We start from the raw sequence: 12320 nt of genomic DNA on the forward strand, positions 1-12320 counted from the left end.
GTTTTAAATTGGATTTTAGGTTTCAATTTTAATTTTGGATTTGTTAAAAAGATGAATATTTTAATTTTGATTTTACATTTTGTTTTTTTTTTGCTTTGAGTTTGTTGATAGAGGTTGAAGATGACAGATATTTTTTTATATTTAATTTAGTTTTGTTTTTAGTTAAATAAAATATATAATTTATATTATTAATAAAACAAATAACAATTTTAAATAATATGGATTTAAATTTTATAAACACACGTCATCATATTTGGTGTCATGTTGTTAAAAATTCATCTCAAATTAGGAGGGACCAAGATCCTAAATAAAACTAAAAAGAAGATTAAAAATTTAAATTTTAAAATGAAAGAATCAAAATCGAAAAAAAATAGGAGATCAAAGTTGCAATTAACTTTATTAAAAGTATCAGTAAAATTTTAAAATTTCTCTAATATATATAAAATCTTCGAAGTTTCATAAATTATACTTTTATTATATGTTTCTCCAATTAAAATTAATTATTATATTTGTGGAAGTTTTTTCATGTAAATAAAAGTACCCATTTCAAAATATTAAATATATAGATCTCCAACCAAGAATAAATTATAAGGTAGTTTTTATCAACTATAGAATTACACAAATAGTCACATATCATATTTTAATATTGATAAGATTTTTTGATAAAAAATATTAGTTTAAATTTACTTTATTATATTTTTTGACAATTCACAACAAACGATTGATATAACTTTATAATTCTTTAAAAATAAATCACGTTTGAATATAGGTTATTATAAATAATAATATAGTCAAGATTAAAAAAAAAGATACCAAATATAATTGAATATTTAATTTCAAAAAGAAATGTTCAAATTAAAAAGTCACTCATTTTTTAAATTAAAATTTGACACTCATTTTCTTATTAGTTTATCTATTTTTTTTCCTTCTTTATTTTTTTCTCTTTATAACTTCAAAAATTATTACTTCTAAAGATTATAGATACTATCTTCTAAATTTTTAACATTATTATATTCTAATATAATAATCCAATACAATGCTGAAAAATATACACTCGTTTTTCATATATCTCTTGAACATTTGATTAACCCTGCATAAAAATACTATAATTTATTTGAACAAATAGATAGTTCAATTTAAATTTATAATTAATTTACATAATTCAATTAAATATTATTTTATATTTAATTCGTGATGACATTTATGCATATATTTATTCGGTGTCACGTACATTTGTAAAAAATAAAATAAATGTTCAACAAACTTTTTTATATAATAATATTATAAAAATCACCATACTAAATAAATTAATAATGATATTATGAATATAGTTGTTTTCTCATCTAAAGATTGGATAATACTAAAAAGATTTAGTTGTTTGCCATTAACAACTTATTTTAAAATAAAATGTAAATATTTGTGTATCAATTAGGTTCAGAGTTCGATTTGAATGAATTTTGAAATGAAATATCATTCGATTTAAAGATAAATATATTTACGATTCGACTTGATTTTGTATAATTGATTAACAAAATCTAATCCAATCCAATTCAATTTCATACGATTTAATTTAAAACGGTTTTCGGTTATTCAAATTATAGTTTTTATTAATATTTTAAAAATATTAATAAATAATAAGTTTGATATAATATATAATATACTATATTAAAAGTTAATATTACAAAATAATAATGATAAAAATAAATAGATTAAATTAAATTAATAAATAATTTTTAAAAAAATAAGTATTATCTAATATTAAATTAACAATAAAAAATAAATAAATATAAAACATATATACATGAAATTTGATTTAATTTGAATCAGTTTTAAAAAATTAATTCAAAATTCAATCTGAACAATTTTTAAAAAATGACATCTAAATAAATCCAACAATTTATAATTTTTTTATGAATTTTTTATTTTTTTAAAATTAATTAACGGATCGATTTATATTTCAACATTACTCCTAACTACTTCACTGTTTATTTTCAGAATTTTAAATATATAAAAAAATGTCATAATATTCTTATTTTGCTCACGCAAGACACATTTAAGTAAAGAAAAACTTAATATCTAGATTTGAGAATCTTTAACAGTGACCATGCAAATCCTGTTCAAATGAACAGTATTTGCATGGTCACGGTTAAAGATTCTCAAATCTAGATATTAAGTTTTTCTTTACTTAGGTGTGTCTTGCGTGAGCAAATACTGTTCATTTGAACAGCAATATCAAATTATAGTTTTTATTAATATTTTAAAAATATTAATAAATAATAAGTTTGATATAATATATAATATACTATATTAAAAGTTAATATTACAAAATAATAATGATAAAAATAGATAGATTAAATTAAATTAATAAATAATATTTTAAAAAATAAGTATTATCTAATATTAAATTAACAATAAAAAATAAATAAATATAAAACATATATACATGAAATTTGATTTAATTTGAATCAGTTTTAAAAAATTAATTCAAAATTCAATCTGAACCGAACAATTTTTAAAAAATGACATCTAAATAAATCCAACAATTTATAACTTTTTTATGAATTTTTTATTTTTTTAAATCAATTAACGGATCGATTTATATTTCAACATTACTCCCAACTACTTCACTATTATTTTCAGAACTTTAAATGTATAAAAAAATGTCCTAATATTCTTATTTTGCTCACGCAAGACACACATAAGTAAAGAAAAACTTAATATCTAGATTTGAGAATCTTTAACCGTGACCATGCAAATACTATTCATTTGAACAACAATATCAAATTATAGTTTTTATTAATATTTTAAAAATATTAATAAATAATAAGTTTGATATAATATATAATATACTATATTAAAAGTTACTATTACAAAATAATAATGATAAAAATAAATAGATTAAATTTAAGTAATAAATAATATTTAAAAAAATAAGTATTATCTAATATTAAATTAACAATAATAAATAAATAAATATAAAACATATATACATGAAATTTGATTTAATTTGAATCAGTTTTAAAAAATTAATTCAAAATTCAATCTGAACCGAATAATTTTTAAAAAATGACATCTAAATAAATCCAACAATTTATAATTTTTTTATGAATTTTTTATTTTTTTAAATCAATTAACGGATCAATTTATATTTCAACATTACTTCCAACTACTTCACTATTATTTTCAGAATTTTAAATATATAAAAAAAAATCCTAATATTCTTATTTTGCTTATGCAAGACACACATAAATAAAAAAAACTTAATATCTAAATTTGAGAGTCTTTAACAGTGACCATGCAAATACTGTTCATTTGAACAGCACTATCAAATGATTAAATATTCACCAAACCCATAAATGAAATTTAGATGAATTCTTCAACTAACCATCACACAAACAAACACAACTCATAAAAACTAAATAATCCATTTCTAATTAAGATGATCAAAATGTGATTAATTACTTTCTGACACATTTAATCAAGCAATTAAGATCACAACTATTAACCGATTCACTTTAAAGTATGATTAATAAGAGCTTGGGAATGTGTAAAAGTACTTTACCAAATAAAAGTCAAACTATGACAGTCTATAATTCAAAAAGTACTAGTAGTAGCTATGAGTCAAGGACAAGAGGTAGGTTAATGGAAGGAGCATTTTGACTAAATATGATTATAAAAATGACTTATTTAAAAGTCAATTGATACTTTAGTGTTGGTAATCTAACTTTTTATTGGTTATTATGTGATGCAAAATAGCAAGAGAAAATGGATTACGAGAATATGTTTGATGAAATTAGGTCATCAAAGAAATATATGTACACATACCTATACATCATGTAACTAGAACTTTTGGATTCCTTTGACTAGTTTGATCTTAAATTAATAGTTGAAATTGGTTCAAATTAATAATTTATTGATTGAATAATATAGTGTTTGACCTCGAATTAACAACTGAAATTAATTATGGAATATTATAATCGAGATTAATTAGAGTATAATAGAGATTTGTCAAAATTTAATCAAATGATTTTATTAAAATTATTAGTTATTTTAATTTTAAAAAGTGGTTTGATATCAATCATGTTAATTTTAATTTTTGAAAAACTTGTTCCGATGTTAAACATATAATGTGACATTTAAAACTGACAGAATTTATAAAAACTATTGTTCATCTGAATTTTTGACAAACTCGTTCTGATGCTAAATATATAATGTGACATTTAAAATTGACAGAGACTCTAATTTTATAAAAAATATTGTTTATCTGAATTTTTGACAAACTCGCTCTGATACTAAACATATAATGTGACATTTAAAATTAACAGAGACTCTAATTTTATAAAAATTATTATTCATCTAAATTTTTGACAAACTCGCTCTGATGGTCACTAATATTAAACATACAAATGTGACATTTAAAATTCAGAGACTTTGATTTTATAAAGTTTGTGACATTTAAAATTGATGGCATGGTGTGTATCCCTTTGGCCTAACATTTTCAAAGAATCTTACAGACTCTTAGAAGCGGTCACCAACATCTTAACCTACCTACTCAAGAAAACATTATTACTTAACATGTTGGAAGCACAGTAGCATGTAAATAGAATTTCAATTTCAAAAACAAAAAAATTTGTAAGGTGAAGTTAATGCCAACTGTGTGGTTAACCAAATGCTTCAATCACTCCTTTAATGACTCTATAAATATTAATATCTGTACACCTTGTTCTTCACCTCACAAACACTAACACATTTCAGATTCCTTTCCTTAATCTTCTCCCACTTTTACTATTCCCTTTTTGTTGTTTTCTTCAAAACTCATCCATGGTTTCTTTTATAAGCCTTGTAGACTTGGTTCTATACCAACTACTTGCAAACTCATTCTATAGAGCTGCAAGAAAAATGAAAACCTTTGGTCTTAACTTTGAGTATCTTTCATCCAAAAAACCTCATCAAACATGTTCTTTTCCTAGTATAACAAAATGTGATGTACGAGGTAGAAATAGAATGTCACAAACAATAGTTTGTGACATTCTTGGAGTCCTCTTGAAAACTGAATCCTTTTTTCCTTTTTTCATGCTTGTTGCTTTTGAAGGTGGCAGCATTCTCAGAGCCTTTCTCTTGCTTATGTCTTGTCCTTTTCTCATGGTTTGTGATCATGAGATGAAGATAAGGGTTATGACTTTTATAACCTTTTGTGGTTTGAAAGTTAAGAATATGGAGAATGTTTCAAGGGCTGTTTTACCTAAGTTTTATTTAGAGAATCTTAATGTTCATGTTTGTGAGATTCTTGCTTCAACTGGTTCTAAAGTTGTCATCACAAATGTTCCTAGAGTTATGGTTGATGGTTTCTTGAAGGAATATTTGAGTGTCGGTGATGTTATAGGGACTGAGTTGCATGCTGCTGGTGGCTACTTCACTGGTTTTGTTGCTTCTTCTGGCTTAGTTGTGAAGACTAAAGCTCTTAAAGATTACTTTGGTGATAGAAAACCCGATATTGGTATCGGAACTTCGAGTTTAAATGATCATCTTTTCATCTCATCTTGCAAGGTATGTTTGAATTTAGCTCAAAATCTTGTTTGAATCACATGCATGTTTGAAATCAAGGTATGTTTGAACTTTGCTCCAAATCTTGTTTGAATCACATGCATGGTTGGAATCACGATATCTGACACGAAATTTCGACTTTTCTTCTTGTTTTTTCTCTCATGTTTTCAAACCACATACATGCAAGTCGAGTCGAATATCGTATCAGTGTCTGATTTTCATATGTCTAAATAAAAAAGTTGATACTGTGATTTTGTCGAATATCCTATCAGTGTCTGATTTTTATATGTCTAAATAAAAAAGTTGATACTGTGATTTTGTCAAATTCATCGTCAATCCAAAATATTGTCAAACTCGGTTTTGAATCCAAACATTGCATGTCTTATTTATTGACAACAAAAAGTAAAATGTTGGCAAAGCTGCCTAGTACATAAAACATGTTTGTGTATGTTGGGATCAACCTTATTATTTCCTCATTTGTTATGTTAATATTGTTTAGCACAAAAAAACAACATATAAACATAGCACAAAGGTAACTATTGCATTTAGAATATAATTAATTTAGTACACATGCATTAATCATGTTGATGTGCTATGTCTAATTTTCGCGCTTCATGAATATGACAGGAAGCTTATGTGATGAATAATGAAGAAAACAACGATAATCCAAACTCGGTGACGATGACGATGACAAGGGACAAATATCCAAAACCATTAATATTTCATGATGGAAGATTAGCGTTCTTGCCAACACCATCAGCCTCATTCTGCATGTTCATGTGGCTACCAATTGGAATTTTCTTAGCAATTTACAGAATCCTCCTTGGCATTTTGCTTCCTTATAAACTCGCACTCGAACTCGGAGTTCACAGTGGCATAGATCTGAATATCAAAGGAACTGTCCCTAAAAAAACAAAACCAAACAAAGGTGTTTTGTTTGTATGCACACATAGGACACTGTTGGATCCGGTTTTCCTAAGCACGTCATTAGCAAAGCCGTTAACTGCGGTAACATATAGTTTAAGCAAGGTTTCTGAGTTCATAGCGCCGATAAAAACAGTGAGATTAACACGAAACAGAAACCAAGACGGAGAAACCATGCAAAAGTTGCTAAGAGAAGGCGATTTAGTGGTTTGTCCTGAAGGAACGACTTGTAGAGAACCGTATTTGTTAAGATTTAGTTCGCTGTTTGCTGAGTTGGCCGACGAGATAGTTCCCGTGGCAATGAATACTAATGTCAGCATGTTTTATGGTACAACAGCTAGTGGATTGAAGTGCTTGGATCCGGTTTTCTTCCTGATGAATCCGAAGCCGAGTTATCATATTCAAATTCTCGAGAAGGTGCCTAAAGAACTTACATGCGCGGGTGGAAAATCGAGTTTCGAAGTGGCGAATTACATACAGAAAAAGTTGGGTGAAGCTTTAGGATTCGAGTGTACGAATTTTACTCGGAGGGACAAGTATTTGATGCTTGCTGGGAATGAAGGGATTGTTCAAAAAGATGATGGAAGAAAATGTTATTAAGTTTAAGTTTTCATCTGGTGTTTTCATGTTAGTGCATGTTTGTAAATTTTCTGTTTAGGTTTTAAAATAAGTTTGTAGTGTGGTTTGATCTTGTTGGATATGTTGTTTGTGTGTGTGCATGTTTATGTATTAGTATGTTATGTTTTTTAAGATGTTAATAAATGGTTACTGTTTTTTAAGATGTTGAAATCTGTTGAAATGTGAACTATGATACTATGTCATAGTTGAAAGGGTTTGAAGAATTTCAATCATGAGTCAAAGTCTAGTCAAAGTCTTTGTCATTTCAATGTTTTTTATTCAATTTTTAAAACATTTTAGATAAGGATTTTTTTTACTAATTTACATTATTTGACAAATGTTACTAAATTAAAAAAATGTTACTAATTTAAAAAAAAAATAAAAGTAGGAAGGTTTATATGCATTTAAAAGTGTATATATACTTTTTAGGAAAGTTTTTATTTTCTTTGTGTACACATTTTTAAAATGTACTATTTTTTGTGTGTACATTTATTTATGAAAGATGGAGTAGTTGTACACCTAATCATACGTTTCTCAAGCTTTAGGAGTTATAGAATTTTACAAAAATGAGAATGGGAATAAATGAAAATGTGAAATCTACTTCACATAATGTTATATTTGTGTGAGTGATGTTGATAGGTATGTGTACACACATTAATCTCATTGGTTCAAAGAAATACTAGTGAGTTAGTGGCTTAATTTATGTATATAATCTTTGACTACTTCATATTGATGGAGGGCTACTTTGTTAGAAATTTTAGTGATATATCCCAAATATAAGAAAAATTATAGGGGCACATGTTAAAAATGTGTTAAAAATGAAGGGTAGAAATGTTATCTTAGAATTTGTATATTGTTTTTATCAAAATTTTATAATTAAATTTTTTTATTATTTTTTTCAATACAAAAATAGAAATTTCTTAACATATGTTTAGCATTATCCTAAAAAAATTAATAATAATTTGATTGAGATTTTTTAGTTATTTTTTTTAATAAATTGATTAGAAAAATGTAAAAACAATTTTAACCTTTGTTGATTAAAAAGAAAAAATAAATAATAAATTAAATGTAATTTGTAATTAATTTCAATTTAAAAAAGATAAAACTTGATTTTTTTACTTATATTTTATAAAAAGAAAAATTCATTTTATTTTATATTTTGAAATGGAAAGAGTATATAACTTTTATATGCAAGTATTCTCATTCCGATTTTCCTGACCATTCATTTTAATTCTAGTGATTTTAATTCCCTGAATCTGACTATACTATTCTATTCTGATACTTCTCATTCTCCCAAAAAGATTTTTCTTTCTTCACGCAGTTTGACTATACTATTATTTCTCATTTCAAATTTATTTTTTCACATTCCATCTTCTTCACTCAGTCTAACTACGCTACTCTCATTTCCAGAAGTATTGGAATAGATGGATTGATCACTCAGAATCAGAATACATCTTCACTCAGAGTCTGACACAACATTCATTCAGTTTGATTCCACTCACAACATTCATTTAGACTACTACACTATTCTCATTTCCAAAAATATTGGAATAGATGGATTAATCACTCAATGTCTGAATACATGTTCACTCAGAGTCTGACACAACATTCACTCAGTTTGAGTCAACTCACAACATTCACTCAGACTCCAATATTATTTCTCATTTCCAAAAAGATTGGGATAGATAGACATTATTTCCATGAGAAAAGAAAATGAAAGGAAATAAATTAAGAGAGAAAAAAATTGGGAGAAATAAAAATGTATAGGAAGTGAATGGAAAGTAATATTTTATTATTATTATTATTGATTAGGAGTGAAGTAAATAGAAAGTGAGCCGAAAGACACCTATGTAATTACAAAATGACAAAAATATTATTAAATAAAAAAATATTATCAAGTAAATTTTTTTTAATTAATAATTAATCCTAATGTATTACAAATTTAAAGTATTAATAAATTTAAATATATTTTTAATTTAAAAAAGATTAATCAATTTTAGAAAGATAAAGATTATTTTTATTTTAAACAAAAAAATGTCAAGTTTTTCTAATTTCAATATTTTTTATATATGTCTCATTTGAAAAGAATTAACAAAAAAAACTTTCTTTCCACTCCTTTTTTTAATGGAAACCAAACAATAGAAAATAGAATTTTCTTTCATTTTATATCGTCTTACCTTTGAGTCTCTCTTAAACCAATCACAGTATTAGTTACATATATTAGGAGAGAGAAAGTAAACAAATTGGATAAAAACTTGTTCTTTTCAATTTTTTTTCCTTTTTTCACTATGTTTGAATATATTTTCTTTTACTTCGGTCTAACTACCCTATATTTTTCTTCATTAAAATCCATTAATTATAATTTATTTCTCATTAATTTCAATAAAAATTATAAATTATTATTTTTACCAATTAATCTAATGGCTGAAATTTCACTTTTAATACCTTCTATCTATCTATCTTTTATATATATATATATATATATATATATATATATATATATATATATATATATATGTATATATATATATATATATATATATATATATATATATATATATATATATATATATATACATATATATATATATATATATAATGTGATATATTTAATATCTACAAATATATAAAAAAGCTAAACAAATATATATTCTAAGATGAAAAAATAAGAGATTAATATTGATATTGATAAAAAAAAACATGTAGCCTCTCACCGCTAATGAACATCAAATAAGAATTAAATTACATTTATTTTTACTATATTAACTCAATTAAATATAATTTAATTTAATAAAAACCATAAATTTATATATTATACCACTCTTAAAATAAAATTATATTAAACTAACATTTCATTTCTTAATATATTACATAAAAATAATTGTTTCTTATCAGATATATTACTAAAAAACTCAATTTATGTGAAATATTGAAAAATAAAAGATTTGTTTTTACAAGAAATCTTTTTTTTTTTTATATAAATAATATTTTTTGATAAATTTATTTTATTCACACTTAATTATAAAAAGGTACATTTATCAAAATGAGACAAATAAAGGTAATCGGATGAATATGTTTGAAATGTTTAAAATAAGATAAATCTTTAACATTAATAAAAACTTTATATATATATATATATATATATATATATATATATATATATATATATATATATATATATATATATATATATATATATATATATATTTTTAGATTCATTAATTGACAGCTGAAGCTCTAGCGATCTCTGATACGACGGAAAAGCAATTTTTGGTGAACTTCCTGTCTAAGGAGTTTCCTTAAATTTCAATGGCTGAATCTCTATTGAGATGGTTTAAATTCTTTATCTTTGGGTTTTGTTCGTACTTTTCCCTTTTTCCTTGGAAACAATAAAAGCGCGGTGGCGACTCTGGTTTTATTGACGTTAAGTTTATCCTTAGCTTAATGGTCATAAATTTACCGCTACACTACTTTCTTATGATATTTCACTATTTTAAAGATAAGAATCTAATATTGAGAAGAGGCCCATACATAATTTATAACATGCTTATGATCATAAGGGACTGGTACACTGATTTCAACTTCAAGAGAGACATGGTTCGGACTATACCATTATGGGTGAAATTTCCTTACCTACCACTATACCTATGGGGCCCAAAAGTTTGGAAAAGATAGGAAGTGCTTTGGGAAAACCCTTATGAAAAGATGAGTGCACAACTAATAAGCTAAGAGTGTCATATACTCGTATTCTTATGGAGATAGATGTGACACAGAAGCAAAAAGAAAATATCATAATTAAGGATAATGTTGGGAGGATAATTAATCAACATGTTGAATTTGAATGGAATCCTATATATTGTAACACCTCCCAAAAGATTGGCCATTAATGTAACAAAGAAAAGCCCAATATTGTTAAGCAATGGCTTGCTAAAACTGATCAACTCTTGAAACTCAAAGAGGAAACAAAAACTTCAATTACTATAGTTGCTCAAACTAACTCCTCAGGGATAGAAGTGACAAACACCAAAAAGAATAAAGGCAAAATGGTGATGTAAGACAATGATATGAACTCTGAAGCAAAAATACTTTCTTCAAATGGATTTGAAGCACTAAGGATTTGGAATGATCATGTGGTGACCATTGACACGTGTATATGATTCTAGCATGGAATGTTATGGGGCTTAATAATGCATGGAAATCCAGAGAGATTGGAGCATGTCTTAATAGCATGAAACCTGATCCAGTTATCCTTATAGAAACCATAGTTAAGATTTCTAAGTCTAGAGCGATCAGAAATAAATTGGGCTATAGTTGGTCCTATGCTGATAATTACTTAAATGATGATAATGGTAGAATATGGATCCTTTGGGATGAATCTAGAATAAAGGTGTCATATATATCCAACTCTGCTCAATATATACATTATGGGATCTACTCTTTAAATGGTAATTTGAAGGCTAAGTGTACAACTTTATGCTTTCAACACATTCGAGCAAAGGAAGACCTTATGGAAGGATATAGAAAAAGTTCACAAACTTGTCACTGACCCTTGGTTTTTGATGGGTGATTTTAACAATATGTTGTAGGCCCAAGATAGAGTGGGAGGTATCCTTTTCCATGATGTTGAATATACTGATCTTGTGAACATGATGGAGAACACTGACTTGTTTGAAAAAGATAGCAGTGGTGATCCTTTCACTTGGTCTAACAAGAAGGTGAATGGTACCATCTATTCTAGAATTTATAGGGTCATTGGTAACATGAAATGGCATCAACAAAATATGATTATTACTCTAAAAATCATGGAGCCAGAAGTATCAGATCATGCCATGATTTTCCTTCAAGATCAAGAGCTAAGGCTAACTAGAAAAAAGGCAATTCAAATTCCAAAATATGGTGACTACTACCGAAGGATTCCTTACTGCAGTGCAAACTAATTGGAAGCAACCATTTATGGGGAGTGTAATGTTTATTTTGTGGAAGAAACTGCAAAGATTACAACCAATAATCAAGGACAAAATAGACATGGCAATGGGGCGGGGCGGGGGAAAGTTTTAGCAGACCTAGACCAACCCCGCCTCCCAGACCCAGACCCGCGCCCGTGCCCAAACTCGGTCGGAGCTAATAATTCGTCCCCCGCCCCCGCCCTCATCGAGGAACGAGTTTCCATGCACCTGCCCCGCCCCCACCCACATAAATTATTATTTTTTTAAATATATATTTTTTCAATAAAG

The 12320-nt window shown here is 26.1% G+C and overlaps 1 protein-coding gene across 1 annotated transcript; it reads left to right on the forward strand.

The window, feature by feature from the left end:
* Nucleotides 1-4722: 4722 nt before the first annotated feature.
* On the forward strand, nt 4723-7249 carry LOC127117747 (glycerol-3-phosphate acyltransferase 1). Its single transcript, XM_051047852.1, has 2 exons — nt 4723-5547; nt 6172-7249. Exons 1-2 carry the CDS (start codon nt 4822-4824, stop codon nt 7066-7068), a joined length of 1623 nt encoding a protein of 540 aa, XP_050903809.1. The 5' UTR covers nt 4723-4821; the 3' UTR covers nt 7069-7249.
* The last annotated feature ends 5071 nt before the right edge of the window (nt 7250-12320 follow it).

Source organism: Lathyrus oleraceus, chromosome 2, assembly GCF_024323335.1.
Source record: "Lathyrus oleraceus cultivar Zhongwan6 chromosome 2, CAAS_Psat_ZW6_1.0, whole genome shotgun sequence".
Taxonomy (NCBI): Eukaryota; Viridiplantae; Streptophyta; class Magnoliopsida; order Fabales; family Fabaceae; genus Lathyrus; species Lathyrus oleraceus.

Coding starts and splice junctions, on each gene's coding strand:
- LOC127117747 (XM_051047852.1), top strand. CDS start 4,822: ATGGTTTCTTTTATAAGCCTTGTAGACTTGGTTCTATACCAACTACTT. Junction 5,548..6,171: donor TTTTCATCTCATCTTGCAAG/GTATGTTTGAAT, acceptor TGAATATGACAG/GAAGCTTATGTGATGAATAA.